The 21,295-nt window shown below is 40.7% G+C and overlaps 1 protein-coding gene across 4 annotated transcripts in view; it reads left to right on the top strand.

The window, feature by feature from the left end:
* The window catches only part of LOC136877431 (putative ATP-dependent RNA helicase TDRD12), an 821,384-nt gene that overhangs the window by 199,869 nt on the left and 600,220 nt on the right, over positions 1 to 21,295 (top strand). For all 4 annotated transcript variants that reach the window (XM_067151463.2, XM_067151464.2, XM_067151462.2 and 1 more), the window contains one exon: positions 7,870 to 8,771. In XM_067151463.2, coding sequence (XP_067007564.2) covers positions 7,870 to 8,771 — 902 coding nt within the window. The remainder of the gene's footprint in view (positions 1 to 7,869; positions 8,772 to 21,295) is intronic.

The raw sequence follows: 21,295 nt of genomic DNA, 5'->3' as shown, positions 1-21,295 counted from the left end.
CAGCAGTGAGTCCCGACCTCAATCCCATCAAGTTCGTCAGCGTCCTGTTCCACCGCAACACTCCAAGACCTCGAATAGGCTCTCACTGAAGAATGGGACTGATACAGTGACGTGACCTCCATCGACTTACACGGAGCATGCCACGTGGTGCTGCGTTAAACGGGGCACTCGAATAGGACATCTGGGTCATAAGGACACTTCTCCTACCCTGTTCATTACTGTCTGGTCAGAAACCGTGACTCCATAGATCCTCCCGAGGTCTTGCTGCAGTTCTCTGGTAGTTCCCCCTCCAGGGACACCATGACCTTGAAGTCGGTGTGGGGGCTTGTGTGCTTGTTGATCCCGAGGGCTGTGCCAACTCAGGGTTACCCATGCTGGATAGGCCTCGGTGTAGGGCCAGACTAACAAGGTGTCCCCCGAGTTGCTTGAGAGGTGTCTGTGCTCTTTATTCTTCATCACTATTTCTACCCTTCTATTCTCACCATCTTTAATTTAATTCCTCTTCCTGTCTGGCCACCCTCTCTGCCTCGGGTAGATTAGGTTAGACATTACAGAAAAAAAAAAATTAAAAAAAATTTAAAAAATTAAATTTAAAAGATAATTAGGTTAGCACGGAGGTTTTATCCTCCCCCAATCACAAGTTTCGGGTCGTGGCGAGGTGATGCATGGCTACTGGGTGAGTAGTTCCTAGCGACCCCCTCCAGATACCGGGCGCCCTCTGGAGTATATAGCCTTGCCTCCGGTAAATCTCCTTGGCTCTGCCGGAGGTCGACGTCATATTTCCGTGAGTACTCGTGGGACCAAGAAACGGAACCTCTCTCTTCACTTTCAACTAATTCAAAGGGTGGCACCCTTCAAAAAACTGCGTCCAAGATTGCCAAGAAACGCAAGCGGTATACTCCAGTTCCAGTGGATTATGTAAGTGACGAACGTCTTCCTCGATTCCTGGTTGCTTCCAGGGTCGATGGTAAGAGTTTTCTTGATGGATGTCCTTTCATGATCAGCAATTCCATCGAAGAAATTGTTGCTGGTGAAGTCGACAAGATGCGCAAGCTCCGCGATAGATCCGTACTTATTAAGACATCTACGGCTGAACCGTCCAGGCGGCTACTTAAAGCCAAGTTATTCGGAAAGGTAGAGGTGAAAATTGAGAAGCACCAAACCCTTAACTCCTGCAAGGGAGTAATATTCCACAGGGATTTGGTTAAGTCTTCCGATGATACAATGATCCGGTACCTAGCACGTTGGGGCGTAACCGACGTGAAGAGGTTGAAGAGGCGTGTGGGTGATAAGCTACTCGATATGGGTGCTTTCATCCTTACCTTCGACGCTGAGACCATACCTGAACGAATAAAGGTAGCAATGTATCACCTGACTGTTCGTCCATACATTCCGGCACCAATGAGGTGTTATAACTGTCAAAAGTTTGGCCACACCTCATTGCGATGTACAGGTTCGACGACCTGCAAAATGTGTGGGAAGTGCGAGCATGCTGGGGTTGAATGCACACCACCACCTGTGTGCGTCAACTGCCCAGGTACGCATGCTCCAATCTCCAAGGAGTGCCCCACATTCAAGCGGGAGAAGAAGATCCAGGAGATAAAAACGCTGGATAAGCTATCTTATCCAGACGCCCGGAGGAAGTTCAAGTCCATGGCTGCTCCGGAGTTCTCCATCTCATTCGCGGAAAAGGTCGCAAACGTACGGATCACTCCACAGAGTTTTGTACAGAACACCGGTACTGAAAATGTATTGAAAAGTCAAAGCCAGCAACAAAATTCAGTAACTAAAGAAACTGGAGATTCAGCATGTGAAGCACCGAAAAGAGCGTTACTGTCGACGTTGCCTGGGAAGGGCCCTTCCCAGGAACGTTCGGCTGGGAAGTCCTCTCCCAACAGGGCGGGGGGAAAGACTTCTCCAAATAGGGCTGGAAAGTCCAGCCCTCCTTCCAATGCCCAGATCATAAAGGAGGAGAAGGTGAAGCCACAGAGCTCCCTTAAAACATTGGAGAAGAAGCCTTCTCCAACTCAGTCGGGGTCCACAGGATCACCGAAGAAATCCGGCAAGCCATCTGCCGGCTCTCCTCCCAAAAAGAGAGAAACGGTGGACAAGAGCGAGAGGGCCAGACGCCCTCTTGATCGATCACTTTCTGGAGAACCTAGTTCTCCCAGGAAGAAGGCCCACTGTTCCAGACCAATAAGATCACCGTCCGCGGAGGGTCCAGTCACCGCGCCTCCTTCTTCTGAGGAGACAATGGAGACTGAACCACTCATTGTCGTGGATGGTGACGACAATACCGACAACAACGGCGGAAAATGGCAGGTAGTTGACAAAAAGAAGGGCCAGCAATTGTCCTAATTTCGCAACACTACCAATCCACACAATGGCACTATTGCAGTGGAACTGCAGTAGTTACCACTGTCGCCTAGCTGAGTTACGTCAACTGATATCCGTCTCTGCGGCCTCCATAGTCTGTCTACAGGAATCTCGTTTGAGACCTGGACACGACACGACTATGAGAGGATATCGTCTTTATTCCAAAGACAGAGTAGCTGTGGATGACGCGGCAACTGGGGGCGTTTGTACCCTAGTTCGCTCCGACATCTTCAGCGAAGAAGTACCGCTCCGTACTCAGCTAGATGCAGTTGCAGTTGCAGTTCGCACTCCGTTGCCAGTAATGACAACGGTACTTTCCACCGGATTATAACCTTGATATGCATGCACTACAAGATTTGATCACTCAGTTGCCTCCTCCTTTCCTCATGCTGGGGGATGTGAACGCCCGTAACACACTATGGGGTTCTCCGTCTTCCTGTTCTAGGGGGTGGAAGCTCGAGCGAATGATCAACCTATTTGATCTTTGTGTGCTCAATACAGGGGAACCGACACATTTCAGTAGCGCGCATGGCACATTCTCACACCTGGATGTCACTTTGTGTAGCCGTGCGCTAGTTCCCCTGCTACGGTGGCAAGTTCACGACGACCTCTGTGATATTGACCACTTCCCGATAATTCTGTCTCTCTTGAATCAAAGACAGTCCGAAGTACCCAAGCGCTGGTTACTTCGGCGGGCAAATTGGCCAGAATTTACAAAACGCGCAGTGATGGCTGATGATATGCTAGAGTCTGTTGACGACCACGTCTCTTCCATTACTACTGGAATTTTGGCTGCTGCAGAGGAAACAATTCCTTCCTCGTCCAGTATTCGTCGCCGGAAACAGGTCCCATGGTGGACGGACGAAATTGCAGCAGCCATACGTGATCGCCGACGGGCTTTTAAGCATTATCGTCGGAATCCTATGATGGCCAATCATATCGCATTTAAGCGTCTGCGCGCGAAGGCCCGTTTTTTGATTCGAGAAAGTAAGAAAGCTACGTGGGAAAAGTATGTGTCATCCATCACGGCACATACTCCGTCATCACAAGTGTGGACAAAACTCCGCCGTATTGTCGGAGTACAGAATGTGCCCTCAGTACCCGGAATCTCCATTAATGGAGATATAGTTACAATTCCTTCAGTCATTGCAGACCACATTGCGTCACATTTCGCAGATACGTCCAGCTGTAGGAGATACGACCCTGCATTTCTTCCAATTAAGCGCGAAGCAGAGGCCCACCATCTCTCTTTTGCCTCTAGTGCTTCGCATCCCTACAACGTGGCCTTCACGGAGTGGGAGTTGCGAAGTGCACTTGCGCTATGCAGAGATACGGCTCCTGGACCGGACAAAATCCATAATCAAATGCTTAAGCATTTGAGTGACAGATGTCTCAAGGATATCCTCACCCTATTCAACAGAATATGGAGTGAGGGAGTGTTTCCATCTCAATGGCGTGAGGGAATTGTAATACCAACTCCCAAGCCAGGTAAAGATCCAAAACTTCTGGATAGTTATAGGCCAATATGCCTTACAAATGGCCTCTGTAAGCTATTTGAAAGGATGGTTAACCGGTGTCTTGTGTGGGCCATGGAAAGGGAGGGCCTCTTGTCTAACTACCAGTGTGGTTTTCGCTTTCATCGGTCTGCCACTGATCATCTTCTCAGACTGGAGAGCGCCATTCAGGAGGCCTTTCTCCGGAAGGAACACCAGAGTCGCCGTGTTTTTTGACCTGGAAAAAGCTTACGATACTACCTGGCGATATGGGATTCTCTCCACTCTACACCAGTGGGGATTTCGGGGAAAATTGCCTACGTTTATTGAGAACTTCATGTCCCTCCGTCTCTTTCGAGTCCGAGTAGGGAATGCATTTTCTCAATATTACGTTCAGGAAAATGGAGTACCTCAGGGATCGGTACTGAGTGTCACGCTGTTCGCAATCGCCATCAACGGCATAGTTGCCGCTGCTGGGCTCGCAGTCGTTCGATCGCTGTATGTAGACGACTTAGCTCTACATTACAGCTCCGGAAGGGTGGCGTTTGCAGAGAGACAGCTACAGCAAGCTATTAACCGAGTCGACAGATGGGCCCTGCAACATGGTTTTCGATTTTCAGCAGCGAAAACCTCAGTTGTACACTTCTGTCGACGTCGGCCTGTGCATTCTGAACCAGAGCTCCGCTTGCGAAACAGTGTCTTACCAGTGGTTGACACCTGCAAATTCCTGGGTCTCCATTTTGATAAGAGACTTACGTGGCAGCCCCACATCAGTCAGTTAAAGGTTGCCTACATGAAGAGACTTAACATGCTTAAGTTTCTCAGCGGCACTTCGTGGGGGGCTGACCGTGCGGTACTGCTACGATTTTACACGGCGACGGTCCTCTCCCGAATTGACTATGGAAGTGCGGCTTATGACTCAGCATCAAAATCTACGCTGAGCCTTTTAGACAGTATTCACCATAGTGGAGTAAGGCTGGCAACGGGTGCTTTCCGTACTAGCCCCATTCCCAGCCTGCTCGCTGAAGCGGGAGTTCCACCTTTACGGATAAGGAGGCAGCAGTTACTCCTAACATACGCTGCCAAAATTCATGAAATGCCGCTACATCCAAGCTATCAATGCATCTATCGCACCCAATACCACCAGCGGTGCCAAGACCGGCCGAATGCCACACGGCCGGTTGGGTTTCGGATTGATAGCTTGTGTCATGATTTGAATATTGATATCGAACTCTTAGCGAGGTACCTCCGTGGTTGGTTCCGCGACTGGATATACGTCTAGATCTGCTCTGTGGACCCAAGGTGAACACGGATTCCTCCGTTCGTCGGAGGTACTTTGTTCACCAATATCCGGCCGCGAGACTAATCTTCACGGATGGTTCTAAAATCGGAGATAATGTTGGTTGCTCTTTTGTCATTGATATGAGTACGAAGATCTCGCTCCCTAAAGTATGTAGCGTGTATACTGCAGAGCTTTGCGCCATCTTAGAGGCTCTGCAGTTTGCACTGCGTGACGAAAGAAGCCACTTTCTGTTGTGTACCGATTCGTTAAGCTCTCTGCAGTCTATTGAAACCTGTTTCTCGCAACGCCCACTGGTGCAGCAGATACATGACCTTCTAGCCAGGTTAAGCGATGCTAGCACCAGAATTACTTTCACGTGGCTTCCAAGCCACGTTGGGATTGTGGGAAACGAACTTGCGGATGAAGCAGCAAAGGAAGCTGCACTTTTACCTCCAAGACCCGTCAATGTACCTGCTAAGGATATTTGTTCTCAGCTACGTCGAACCATCTTGGCGTTCTGGAAATCGGAGTGGCTAGATATCCGAACTCCCAACAAGCTGAGAGCAATTAAGCAGACAACTACCGTGTGGCGGTCCTCTTTCCGACCTTCACGGAGAGAGGCCATAGTACTGTGCAGTCTGAGGATAGGTCATTTACGATCCACGCACTCTTATCTTCTAAAGAGGGAAGACCCCCCAGTGTGTTCTTGTGGTGCCGAATTCACCGTGGCCCACATCCTCACAGAGTGCGCCGATCTCTCTGGCCTAAGACGGAGCCTCGGCCTGCAGGAAACACTCGAACGCATACTAGCCGATGACGCGACTACTGCTGATCTCGTCATCCGCTTTATGTGCGACAGTGGACTTATCAAGGGTATGTAAATTACAAGTGTACTGTTACTCAGGGAACGTACGTTCCCTTTTGATACGTTAGTAATCCTTTCGGCCTAGTTTTATAATAATTTTTTGTTTTATTTTATACTGCGTTTCCAAAATCCTTTGTTGAATAAATAATTTTGTTTTATATTTTAAATTTCTTTTCCACTTATTTGTTCAGAGAGGATGATTACCTCGTTGTACTTCCTCTTAAAACAAAAATCACCACCACCACCATCTCTGACAGTTGCTGAACGACGCCGCAAAACACAAATGGTCAGATATCGGTCATCCTGTGGGGTTTTCATGCGTCCATGACCTTGTCCAAACCTCCTTGTGAACTGGCCCATCTCGTAGCGATTCCACAAGTGTTGAGTAACTGACGGAGAGACATTGAGATTCACGTCAACACGACGAAAAGTCCATCCTTCCTGGATCAAAGTGATGGCCTTTGCGACTTGAGCCTCGTTAAGATGTCTCATGGGATGTGCTGGTTTACGTACAACATGTTCAAATGACCGCAGTGGTCTGTGTACCACAGGACACACGGACGCACCTCTATTCACTTTGTTTTGAGGGGTCACAGTTTAATGCGTGCCTACGCCTACAGATGGAGTGTAACTTCGATTTGACGTAAGTAGCTAAGGTCTAAAGGTATGCTGTACGACCATTGGAACCCCATCTACCAAACTAATGTCACATACCAGACGTTATAAAAAAGGTCCCTGTAATATGTTTTTAAACTGTGTATCTTTACATCGGACTGTTTTCAGAACATTTTTGCTTTATGGGAATGAAAGCTGGGTGGACTCAGGATATCTTATTCATAAGCTAGAAGTAACAGACATGAAATTAGTGAGGATGATTGCTGGTACAAACAGGTGGGAACAATGGCAGGAGGGCACTTGAACTGATGAAATAAAGCCTAAGTTAGGAATGAACTCGATGGATGAAGCTGTATGCATAAACTGGCTTCAGTGGTGGGGTCATGTGAAGTGAATGGAGGAGGATAGGTTAATTAGGAAAATAATGGACTCTTTTATGGAGGGTGAGAGGGGCATAGGGAGACCATGACAACAATGGTTAGACTCAATTTCCAACAATTTAAAGATAAGAGAAATATAATTAATCGAGGCCACAGAATTAGTTACAAATAAAGGATTGTGGCGGCGATTTATATTTACAGAGGCTTGCAGACTGAACGTTGAAAGTCTTTGTATTGTATGATGAGATGAATACATCCATGAATACATTCATTGTTAATGTGGTATTGTATGGAATAAATTGCCATAGGTCTGATTTTTTTTTTTTCACTCCTGTTCGTGTAATGATATGTACTTTGGTAGTCAATGGCACAGAAGGAAATTCCACCGTTGGGCATCACTCTTATGCCATTAAATTCTTTCTCCTTCTGTGAGGGCAACTGAACAGAAAAGCTTATAACTGTTTCTGGTAAACTGTAAATACAAAGCTTTTACAACTGTTACCCTTAAGATATTCAATGAGAAGTGTAAGAGATTGATAACAAGCCTTTTTTATAATCAGAATCTTTACCTGCTTGAATGTTTCAGTCTAACAGTGTAGGAAATATAATTCATTATTTTTTTATAAATATCTTTTGTAAGTTTTACATTACACAGCACTTGGAGTTTATTCTGTAGTCAATGTACTTTTGAGATATTTGATCCATACTCTTGTCAAGAAAGCTATACAGATGAATGGAATGCTTCTGAAATTTGTTGATATCGTGATAATTTGATACTGGCATAGTTCTTGCTTTGCAACAAATATTGGAAGGGTTTTAATGTCATTGTTAACACTTTTACTCCTTTTTTCTTTGTAGGAAATGGTGAAATCTGATTCGGATATAGATTCCCTTTCATCAGAATCGTCCTTGAAGAGCACTGAAAACTCGGTTCCTCGTAGAAATGATCTTCTAGAACTCCTCAACTCTTTGAAGAAATCTGATAGTTCTTCATCCCGTAGCTCTAATTTGGGTGAAGAAATAGTGTCTGCTACTGCAAAACCCACTGGTACTAATCAAGTGAAATCATCTTTGCTTGATCTTCTCCTTCAAGATAAGAAGGCAAAACTTCATTCAGACCAAGATGACATTAAAAACTCTAGTGACACTAAATGTGATTTTGTGAATGGTTTTGCACAAACAGAATTAGTGAAAGAACAACTTGAGAAATCAGAAGCAGAGTTGCAACAATCATTGTGTAAAGTTACAGTCAAACAGGAATGTGAATCACCTTTATCACAAAAGTCACCAAAACAAGAATGCCTAAAATATAATTCACAGTCTCAGAATAATATAAGTTTTATTCCTGCTGGTGCTTCCCTTAATACAGTAAATATTCCATTCTCTAATGGTCAGTGTGCTTCAAAACAGAATGAAACTGAAATATACTTTTCGCCATTAGCTGATTCAAAATCAAGGCAGTTCACTGTTGATAGATCACAAGCAACAAGAGAAGTTTTTCGCAACAGTGCACGATATGTTCGTAGTTTATCAGTGGAAGCCGGCACGAGGAGTGATAGTAGTAAAGTTGTCTCTCCAAAACAGAAATCTCAAGAGACTAGCAGCCCTTCAACTGCTAACACTCGGCAGTTTAAGTTGCTGAATGAACTATTGAAACTTAGTGAATTTCAACTTAAGCAGAATAGTACTAATAAGAAAGAAGCCCCCCCAGGAGCTGAGAGTATTATCTCTGACAATGATGATAGTAACAGTGTGAAGAGGTGAGTAGTGTTTATTTATGTAGAGAAATTATGGAAGATCACTGTTATCCTTAAACTTGTCCAGTGGTGAAATTAATATAAGTTCATGTTAATCATTGGTAGTTTTTATCAAAATTCCTTGCTAGTTTGTAAATCTCTTCCCTCCTGTTTGTCTTCTTCTTCAATAAATAGAAATATTGTTAACTTTTCTGTTTTATCTCTTGGCTTCTAATCTCCATTCATTTGCTGCTTAGAATTCTATGTATTGGTTACTCTGTTATTCTGTTTGATTATAGAATTGTCACATTCAAGCACTACTATACTATTCGCTTCCAGTATCACAAAGGACTTTTGTAAGAAAAATTTCCAGTGCCCTGGTTTGTTTTAAGACTGTTAGTGGTTAGAGGTGATGTAAGGCAAAATAACATCATGCAGATGAAAGGGAAGCAACAAGTATAGTAGAATCCCTCTTAACTGGCATTCAGATAACTGGTAATTCCAAAACAACACTTTCACTCGAAGAAAAAGTGCTCTTGGGAATTTTGATGGATTCTGGTGCTACAATGTTCAATGGTCTTTATTGTCCCTCTCATTGTTAATAGTCCAGCTCCATGGCTAAATGCATACCTGCTAACTTTCCCGATTTAGGCGGCAGACTCCTGATTTTTCGACAGTTTTTCCTGCCTCCCGATTGTTCTATTATTTCTCCCGATATTAGCTTATATTTTTGTGAACTTCAAACATTTGTTTTCAAATTCCGCCATTTCAGATTTTTTACGCCAGTGGCAGGAAGTCCTTCGGTAATTGGCCGATTCCAAATGAAATATAATAATAATATTTAATGCAGCCAGTGGCCATACATTAGGCATTTATTAATGCAAGAAATGTGAGCGAATGTGCGATGTTTATTGAAATCTGTATATTGCGACGCATATATCGATTGTGAATCTCGTTCTCGCGTGGTATGTTCGTGTAAATCTAAGAATTTCATTTTTTGTCTGTATTGAACTGAGAACGTAAGATAGGAAACTTAAAAGGGTCCACCTTTTCAATACAAATAAATGTTATAAGTTTATTTACAACATATATTTACACTTGGAACTAGTCGAAACAGCATCGAAACTAGTTCCAAGTGTAAATAAATGTTGTAAATAAACTTATAACATTTGTTTGTATTGAAAAGGTGGACCCTTTAAAGTTTTCCTATCTTATGGTATGTTTGTGTTCGTTCACAGTCCACATCAGTCTACTTGATTCTAGAGACTAGCTGTTAGATACGGAGTCTTTTTTGTAATTTAGTGACAGAATTTCAATGATAACGACTAGTGACTTTTCTAGAGATTTTAGGAGTCATTTGGAGACAATTCTGACTACTATCAACTTATCTCAATATAAATAAACTAAGAGTTTTGTCCGTACATTGCTCAGCATTTAAAAGGAATGGTATTTCTGTACTGGTCATGGCCACAGTAACAAGGGGAAATGAACGTTTTAATTTTCCGTAATTTATGTCTGTCTGTATGAGCGAAATGGTAGTTTAGGGGAAGGCTTAAAATTTAATTCTTAATATTTGTTATTATTGGCCCTGTCGATAAATACTACATAACTAAAGTTACAAATTATTAAATTTCTTATAATTTATGCCTTACATATTGTTACCGTACCTGCTATGGTAACAGACATTCATGAATTTTGATTTTTGTTGTAAACCCATATCAACACAACCACTAGAAAATGGGTGAACAGAATTTAATGAAAATCGGTATGTTAAGTCGGGGAATAAGGAACTACAGTATACGCTATAAATAATTTTATTCTCCTTGTTCTAAATGGTAGTTGAGGGGAAGGTGCCAAAAATTTAATTTTTAAGTACCTATCTTATCGGTCATATCGGAAAGTACTGTATAACAAAAGCTATAGAGAATACAATTTCCTTTTATTTATGTCTCATTCAGTTTTAACGTACCAACTATAATAATATTGGTGGTGATGGTGATTAAATTTTGAAGATAATTATAAGAATGATAAAAATGTCATGAAGGAACGTCGCTTGAATAATAACACAAGAGGGAGTCATGAAAGAAAAGATGACTCACTTTACATTAGATGCTCTATTATCACAAAGTCGGAAGAAATTGAATGAGAAGGCCTGCAATATAGAAAGCTCATAAAATTGATCAACAATAACATTACATTCACCATTGTTTTTTGTGATGTGCTTTGTGTATTCTGCTGCCATTTATCTCAGATAATTGGGATTACTGCTGCGTATCGAGTACAACAGCCTGCCTGAATATTTGCGGGAAGTAGCTGGGGAGTTAAATCTCTCTCTTCTTTATCCTGCCATTCCTCTGGTTCATAAATTTTTTGATACTACTGGTACGTAACACACTGGATCATCATAGTATTCCAGGTATTCGATCCCTACTCTGAGGCAGTGATTGGAATGAGCAGTGTGCACACTTAAATGGAATAATTACACAGGAGTGTTCGGGGTTGTGTGCGGCCTGTTCATTCTAGCTCTGGAACTTTGAACTGTTAGATCGACACCGCAGTACTTAATACCGATATAAATGGTCCGTTATTGGACATTATAAACTTTCCAGCTAACTCATTCTCGGTTGCCAGCGTTTTGCCCTCGTGTGCTAGGGTGGGCTCATCAGTTGGTACCTAGCACACCTAGGATAAAACTACCCAAAAAATATATGATAGTTGCATATCTGCCATCTTTCCCAATTTAGGCGGGAAACTCCCGATTCTCGACAGTTCTCCCGCCTCCTGATTATTCTAATATTTCTCCCGATTTTAGCTTATTTTTGGTGAACTTCAAACATTTGTTTTCAAATCTCGCCATTTCAGCTTTACGCCAGTGGCCGGAAGTCCTTTGCTCATTGGCCGCTTTCAAACAAAATATCGACGTTTATTAATGTGAGAAATGTGCGCGAATGTGCGACGTTTATTGAAACCCATATATCGCAACGCGTATATCGATTGTCAATCTCTCATTCTCGCGTACTATGTTTGTGTTCGTTCACATTAGTTCACTCGATTCCATTCTCTTCGTTCGATTCTAGAGACTAATCGCTAGATATGAAGTCTTTCTTAGTAATTTAGTGACTGAATTTCAATGATAATGACTAGTGACTTTTCTAGAGATTTTATGAGCCATTTGGAGACAATTCTGACTAATTTTAATTCATCTCAATATAAATAAAATGATTTGGATTTTTGTTGCCAAGTCTATATCAGCGCCGAGGTACGAGAAAGTGGGTGAACAGAATTTTATGTAAAATCGGCTAATAAGGAACTACAGTCTACGCTATATAATTTTATTCACCCTGTTCGAAATTATAGTTTAGGGGAAGGTGCCAAAAATTTAATTTTGAATTACCTATCTTACTGGTCATATTAAAAAGTACTACATAACAAAAGTTACCGGGAATACAATTTCCGATTATTTTTGTCTTATTCAGTTTTACTGTACCAACTATAATAATATTGGTGGTCATAGTGATTAAATTTTGAAGATGATTATAAGAATGAGAAAAAGTCATGAAGGAACGATTGCTTCAATAATAACAGAAGAGGGAGTCATGAAAGAAGGATGACTCACTACATTAGATGTTCTAATATCACAGAGTTGGAAGAAAACTAAATGTGAAGGCCTCCAATATAGAAAGCTCAAAAAATTGATCAACAATAACATCACATTCACCATTGTGAGTTGTGATGTGCTTTGTGTATTCTGCTGCCATTTATCTCAGATAGATGGGATTACTGCTGCGTATTAAGTATAACAGCCTGCCTGAATATTGGCGGGAAGTAGATGGGGAGTTAGATCTCTCTCTTCTTTAGCATGCCATTCCTCCGGTACATGAATTTTCTGATACTACTGGTACGTAACACACTGGATCATCATAGTATTCCAGGTATTCGATCCCTACTCTGAGGCAATGATTGGAATGAGCAGTGTGCACTTTTAAACGGAATAATTACACAGGAGTGTTTGCGGCTGTCTGCATCCTGGTCATTCTAGCTCTGAAACTTTGAACTGTTAGATCGACACTGTAGTACTTTGCATACAATTTTGTGTTTTTTATTTTTCTATTCCACCTTTTCAATACAATTGATTTTGTGTTGTTAGAAGTTCCCATTGCTACAACACTACATTAAAAGGGACATGTTTCGCTTAGTTTAAAGCATCTTCAGCCTTTGTAATTTATCTCAAGGTTAAGGCCTGTCCTTGTTAATTTGCTTATAAGTAATCTGCTCATCAAATCAAGACTAGTTCGAGGAAACCACCAATAGTTGTATTTCACCGTCTACAACTAATAGGTTACAGAAGCATGCCTCATATCAACATATGAAGCAGAATATTTCCAAAGCATTCAAGATTTTAAGCTTTAGACACTATTGAGTTTTAATAGAATTTACGACTCAAATTTTAATACAATTAGTCAACTACAATCTTTTAAAAAAACAAAGAACTTGAGAATTGTAGCCAAATCTCGTTATTGTGAAGATATTACTGTGTTTTGAACGTCATTGTTATTAGAATCAACGATATATCCCAATTTTAGCACTGTCATTTAAATTGTTAAACCGTCCATTGTGTTTACAATAATGCCTATGTATACATATTTTACCACTTAGTTTAGAATCACCGAGCTCGATAGCTGCAGTCGCTTAAGTGCGGCCAGTATCCAGTATTTGGGAGATACTAGTTTCGAACCCCACTGTCGGTAGCCCTGAAAATGGTTTTCTGTGGTTTCCCATTTTCACACCAGGCGAATGCTGGGGCCGTACCTTAATTAAGGCCCGCTTCCTTCCCACTCCTAGCCCTTTCCTGTCCCATCGTCGCCATAAGACCTATCTGTGTCAGTGCGACGTAAAGCAACTAGGAAAAAAAAAAAGTTTAGTATTGTAATTAAGGACACCTAATCAGTAAGGGTAAATAATTTGAGAAGGAGAAAAAGAAAACACTAGAGCGTGATCTTGAAATTCAACTAAGAATCTTGAAAATGAAATGACATCATTATTAGAATTAATCGAAATTTAGAAATTCCCCAAAGCAACATTGCCAAAGGATGAGGCAAACTACTAAACCCAGGTGACATAATAGGTAACAGCCTAGGGGGTGAAGAAGCTTCAGACACAGCATTATTTAAAAAGAATGGTGCAATGGATGTACGACGATCTGGCTCATTTCCTAATGGGGCAGAAGTTAGTTGAGTTGCCACAGATTTCCTGTTTTCTACACCCTTGGAAGAATCTTCCTCACTTACAATGTTTACCACAGAGGCTTGGTCGGTTTTGGGAGTAGCTGCCCCAGTCAACAATTGAAGAGCTTTATTTGACATTTCAGACAGGTGTTCAACAAGATTACTCGTCTCCTTATCATGGTCTTCTTTTAACTTGAGAGACAATAGGTCCCTAACTCTATTGTAAAAGTGGAACAATCCTGCCTGTACTCTTTTGAGTTGGTTAGGAGATGGATCATTTACTTCAAAAAACTTACTACGGAAGCTAGCTCGGTGGTGTTGTCCTTGATAGTGGAGAGAGCCTCACCAATATCCTTCTCTCCCAAAGTTGGGATAATAATAGGCAATTCTAGGGACTCCTTCAGTTTGGTTTATCTGCCGCAAGCTTGCCTCCAGATTGAACATTTCTAATAATTCGTAAATCAATTCCTCCTTGCGCAAGTAGCTGGTATGGAGGACTTCGCAAGGGCCAGGCATGATGAAAGCAATTTACAAATTTAGAAAAGGAAAAAAAAAAAATTCCAGCGACTGAGAAAATTCTTAGAATTTAGTGTGTATTCCATGTTTAGCCGTCAAAAGGGGCTTAATTGAGACCCATTCACCCACGCTCTGCTACCACTTGGTGTGGAGTTACCCGTGGAGCAGAAAGAGGTTAAAGAAGGTGCCGGGTTAACATAACTACAATATTAAAGTTAATTTAAAACTTTAACAAAGGTTATATTTCTATAGAATGTCAAAAATCAACAAATAACAACGAAACAGGTACAATTAGTAATTTAGAACCAAATCAAGGAAAATACAATATAGGAATTCCACAAGTCCTGGGCTTCAAGCCCCTCACTTTACATTTCCTGAGCTTTCAGCTCAAATTTACAAAGAACACAAATTCACTCAAGGGCAGAAATCCCCCTAATTCATGGAGCACTTGCTCCCAAAATCCAACATCTAGCCTTCAAGAGGCATACAGTAATCTTACTTTGAAAAAGGAGCTAACAGGCTCTCAGTTTTCCAAGCCTATTCAAGGCAGCATCAACTTACAATTTCTGGATTATACAGGGGTATTTAGTACCCAAACTACTGGGCCTTCATGGAACAAGAATGATGACTGAATAAATGGCCCGAACACAAAATGAATGGAGGCGAATTACTTGCACTCGTAGATATGAACACAAAAACCAAAGCGCACTAGGCCGATGAATCGGGCTATTCCTAAACTATGGAGGTGACTCGTATGAGAATAAATTACGACATTACAGAAAGGAAGAAAACCAGTTACAAAACATAGTCACCTCAAACCAATATGAAGGGGAGTTCGAGAGGGTACATCACTCTCTATCCCCGATTTACAGTGAAAGATTTTATGAAGTTTTTACATTAGCCGGCAGAAAGTTACATTTTTAGGAAAACTGGGACCTTTCCCTCAAGTTAAACTGCGGAGCTAGCAAGAAATAAAGATGTTGTGTGGCCATTACCTTGGCGGTGTACTGCTGCCTGATGAAAGAGGTGCCGCCCGCCTCCTGCTTTGACACACACACTAGGTCAGATGACGATCAATTGGCCAAGAGACGTGAAAATCCGCGGTTTCTAAACCCTTGGGGAAAGTTCGAGATCATTCAAGATTAAACTAGCCACACCCTCTCACTTTTATTGGTGAATTTAAAAGTTACACCGAAAATCGAAGTAGAAGATGAAGAAGACTGTGATTGGTAGAAAATTAATTGCAGAAATTAGGGATTGGCTAGATTCAAAACTGGCGGAAATAAAAAAGGAAATATTGCCAACCGAAAAATAAATGAACATCAATTAGATAAAAAAACTTATGAATACAAAACTTCTATAAAGGTTCTTTCACTTCACACCAGGGTGCATGATCATCGTTCTTTGGTAGTGTCATCTATGAGAGAATGTCCAAACATCTTGATGAATGGAAAACAAAACAAGTAGAAATTCATACAGTTCAGGAAACTTCGCAATAACAAAATTATATCAGATTTTAGTGGTGACATCTTCAGAGTAAAGTTCTAACTTGTTGTATTATTGGTTTCACATTTGATAGATAGAGGAGTTGTTTTAGGCTCTCATTTTGAACGCGCGGCGTAGAGGTGTACCTCCCGGTACAGTTCCAATCACTAACTCCCCGTCCTATATTTGAATATTTACCCCAATTTGTCCTCTTGAATTCCAACTTTGTCTTCATATTGTGTTCTTTCCTCCTTTTAAAGACACCACTCAAACTTATTCGTCTACTGATGTCCTCCCACACCATCTCTCCACTGACAGCTCGGAACATACCTCTTAAAGGAGAAACAGTAAAACTTTTGTATCCACCTATTCAATACATTAAAAGCAATTATAAAATTAGGATCTCATCCTTATTTTATTGCTTAACACGTTAGCCGATTGTAACACACTATTCCACTGGTGCCAGGCATGTTTTTGAATTGCATTCCGCTGGTGCCAAAGCAATTGTACATGTTGTAGGCTGTTGATATAACCTTGGGATGTATTTATATGGTGTACTAAGTAAATTTTATCTCACCATACCAAGGTATTGTGTGACGCCATATGGTGTCACATCAATTCTTAGGAAAGATAAAATATAGCATGACGCCATATGGTGTCACAGAATTTGACATGGAATGTGCAGTACGAATTTCAAAAACAGGAGTTTTATTTGCTAATTCAAATTAATGCAATATTTATGCAAACCTTGTAAAATTCAAAACAAGTACTTATATTACACTAGCTGATGTACCTGTGCTTCGCTACGGGATTCTCAGAAAGACTGACTTTGTGGTTTTCCTAACTGAAGTCAGCATAGGTCATTACAAAAACGTCAGTAGGAAAGTTGTGATATAAAATACTCAATCAAATTAAAAACCGCACATTTTCTCACTTTTAACGAACAGTACTATGGTGCCGATCTAACAGTCCAAAGTTCCAGAGCTTGGATGACCAGTCCGTAGACAACCGTAAACACTCCTCGGCCATTATTCCGTTAAATATGCACTCTGCTCATTCCAATCAGTGCCTCAGAGTAGGGACTGAATAGCTTGTATGCTTTGATGAACCAGTGTGTTATGTACCAGTAGTAACAGAAAATTTATGAACCAGAGGAATGGCATGCTAAAGAAGAAAGTTATCTAATTCCCAGCTACTTCCCGCCAATATTCAGGCAGGCTGTTATACTTGGTACGACTGGGTGAGTTAGCCGTGCAGTTAGGGACGTGCAGCTGTGAGCTTGTATCCCGGAGATTGTGGATTTGAGCCCCACTGTTGGCAGCCCTGAAGATGGTATTCCCTGGTTTACCATTTTCACACCAGGCAAATGCTTTGGCTGTACCTTAATTATGGCCAAGGCCGCTTCCTTCACACTCCTAACCCTGTCCTATCCCATCGTCGCCATAAGACATATCTGTGTCGGCGCAACGTAAGGTAAATTTTGAAACAATACTCGATACACAGCAGTAATCCTATCTATCGGAGTTGAGTGGCAACAGACGACACAAAGCACATCATAACAAACAATGGTCAATGTAATGTTACTGTTCAATTTTATGAGCTTTCTATATTGTAGGCCTTCACATTTATATCCTAGATTGTAGTTCCTTATTCTCCGACTTAACATGCCAATTTTTATTAAATTCTGTTTACCAATTTTCTTGTGACTCGGGGCTGATATGGACTTGGTAAGAAAAATCCAAATTCATGAATATCTCAGTGATAATAGCCGGTACGGTAACAATGAATAAGACATAAATGATCGGAAATTTAATACTCTATAACTTTAGTTATGTAGTATTTATATCGATACGACCACTAATGACATGAATATTTGCGAATTAAATTTTAGGCCTTCTCCTAAAATACCATTTCACTCAGCATGAATAAAATTATTTATGACCTAGATTACCGTATAGCAACTTATTCCCCGAATGTGTATACCGATTTTCATTAAGATGGGACCACTAATAACAACAATATTTCAGAACTAAATTTTAGGCCTTCCCTTAAACTACCATTTTCTCGCCCTGAATACAATTATTTATGGCCTAAATTGTAGCAAGTTATTCCCCGACTTCGTTTACTGACTTCTGTTAAGATACGACCACTAATAACAAATATTTGAGAATTAAATTTTAGGCATTCCCCTGAACTACCATTTCACTCAGCGTGAATACAATTATTTATAGCATGGATTATAGCGACTTATTCACCGACTTTGAATACCGATTTTCATTAAATTCTTTTAAGCCGTTTTCTCGTGATGCGTGTACACACAGACAGACAGACAGAAATTACTGAAAATCGAAAAGTCCATTTCCTTGTTACTGTGGACACGACTAATACAGAAATACCATCCTTTTTAAATTCTGAGCAATGTACGGACAAAACAGTTATTTTATATATACAGATTACATATTGTGGTGAACAGTTTTTTGATAACTCTAAACGATGAAAATGAGTCTCAGCATGATTGGCAGGCAGTGACTCTCGCATTGCAACATAAGCATTGTACAGAAGCAGTGCATTTACAACGGCAGTACCAAAAAGAATGTCATCTGCAATTTTGTGGTACCATCGGATGGTTTTCCTCATTGCAGTGTGATACGAAGAAAATGTGTCTGCAATATCCTTTTCTCCTTTCATTTTATTGTACGTTATTACCATTTTTGGTTTAACCACATCTTCGTGTTTCCTCTTCTTTTTGCCCGTAGCTATTACATCATTAGAACATTTGGTTGACATAATCAGCACGTCCCTCTGATCTCTCTACTTCATCACTGTCAATCCATTTCCCTTCTCCATTGCAATGAGTTCTCCCTTCTTAAGCTTTGCATTTAAAACATCCTTTGGTAAACCTTTTCTATTTTTCCTAAGTGTGCCAATAAAATGTGTCTTACGATCCAGTAGCACCTCAGCTAACTCAATTGATGAGTAATTAATGTCGGTGCAGAGAAAGCGACCACTGTCCAGATACGGGTCCATAAGTTGCATTACAACTTGAGTAGCCATGCTCAGTGTATTCTGAGCATTCAAGGTATCTTTACCTGCGTATACTTTAGTTTTGTAGGTGTAGCCCGTGTCGTCGCACAGCTTAAATTCTTTAACACCGTACCTGTGTGCCTTACCAGGCATAAATTGCCGGAATGATAAACGACCCCTCCACGGAATAATTGATTCATCAACTACGAGGTTTTCACCTGGAGTTTTGACACTCTTGAAGTTCATATGCATTATATCTAACAGTGGCTGAATCTTGTGCAACTTTCCAGCTGAAGCATCGTTGGGACCAAAGTGCTAGAATCAAAGTAGTAACTGAAAACGATTTCTTAGCATTGCCTTACCAGCTACGCTATTTCCATATACAGAAAACTGGCTCCAGTAATTTGATAATGAAGGCATTCTTACAAGAACCATCCACAATCTCAAACCTGTAAAATCTTTCATTTGTCCCTTTGTAGTATATGCCCACTCCTTCAAACGACTAGACCACTTAATATGCATACGCTAGTGTTAGATTTGCATTGATATTAGTTTGTAGTACCATCAAATCAAGAACTTCGTCTGTTTGGAACAATCGGTAAAACTCGTATGGTGTGGCTGTAGAAGTATCAATTTGAAGATTTAGATGCTCCTGGCTTGTAAATGGAATATCTTTCTGTGCCCCTACACAAGGACCCAAGGTATCATTGTTCGCATGATTGTCTACACCATTTGCACCAGCACCGACCTATAATATCACTATCAGTATCGCCATCGTCTTCCGCATCACTCCATACATCCGTCGTACTGTCACTGTCACTGCACTCATCATCACTAGCATTATATTCACTGCCATCAACACTTACATCTTCCTCTCCATCAGAATCCATCAGTAATTCACAAATATCCACTTCACTAATTCTCTTCTTTGCAAGTCGCTTATCATTTCTACTAAGATTATTACCAATATCTCCCATTTTTTATATTTTTGCACAACTATACAAACTGAGTGATGATACGTACGTAAACGAGGAATAAACAATGCCTGGCGCGGTTTCACCTGTGACAATGACCACTGGCCAGTCAGTGACTTCGGAAGAATACTGTGGCACCACATGGTGGCATACAGTAAAAATACATAGCTGGAATAGATCCTAAAGTTCACCCTTCATGTAGTACCAATTTTACGCGCATAGATATCACAGCTGATTATCTACGGCACATCGCCTGAAACTCTACTGTGCCGCCATATTGAAACATAGGACATGTTTCGTTCATATTTTGAACATCTTCAGCCATAAATATTCTTGCAAGGTTAAATATTTCATAACCTGTAATCAACAGTGCACATCAGTTTTGTCACTTTTATGGAAGAATAGTATAATATTGAAGCCTAACCTCAGCTGTTTTGAGTGTATTAAGATTCCAATTCCATACAGTATAATATGTGAAAAGTTACACCAGTTGTAACAAAATGTTTGAATGTATATACAACGAATAATTTGAAAACATTAATTAATTTCAACAGATTGTAAATGTATTGGCATTGTATTTTAAATATTAGAATAAGGTTTTAAAGGTTGAAACTAAATTATTATTTTCAATAAGACGATGTAATATACAAACATTTTAATATTTAAGAGGCTTTTTCTGAGCTCATTAAGGATAAGTTTGTCAAAGGCAAACCATAAGTGTAACTTCAAAAACAATATCATTTGACCTGGTAAGAATATTTATGGCTGAAGATGTTTAAAATATGAACTTAACATGTCCTGTGTTTTAATATTTAAGCAATAAAGTAAGGATGAGATCCTAATTTTATAATTGTTTTTAATGTATTGAATAGGTGGATACAAAAGTTTTACTGTTTCTCCTTTAAGTAGACTTTCATTACGGATAGATGAGGATAGTCTCTTGCAACATACCACTTAATCGAGCAGCTCGTCTCCTTTCTCCCAAGTCTTCCCAGCCCAAACTTTGCAACATTTTTGTAACGCTACTCTTTTATTGGAAATCGCCCAGAACAAATCGAGCTGCTTTTCTTTGGATTTTTTCCAGTTCTTGAATCAAGTAATCCTGGTGAGGGTCCCATACACTGGAACCATACTCTAGTTGTTGGGTCTTACCAGAGTCTTATATGCCCTCTCCTTTACATCCTTACTACAACCCCTCAATACCCTCATAACCATGTGCAGAGATCTGTACCCTTTATTAACAGTCATATTTATGTGATTACCCCAATGGAGGTCTTTTCTTATATTAACACCTAGGTACTTACAATGATCCTCAAAAGGAACA

Source organism: Anabrus simplex, chromosome 7 (assembly GCF_040414725.1).
Source record: "Anabrus simplex isolate iqAnaSimp1 chromosome 7, ASM4041472v1, whole genome shotgun sequence".
In the NCBI taxonomy this organism is placed as follows: domain Eukaryota; kingdom Metazoa; phylum Arthropoda; class Insecta; order Orthoptera; family Tettigoniidae; genus Anabrus; species Anabrus simplex.
Note: the sequence above shows the minus strand (reverse complement) of the source record. Positions and strands in the feature narration are given on the sequence as shown.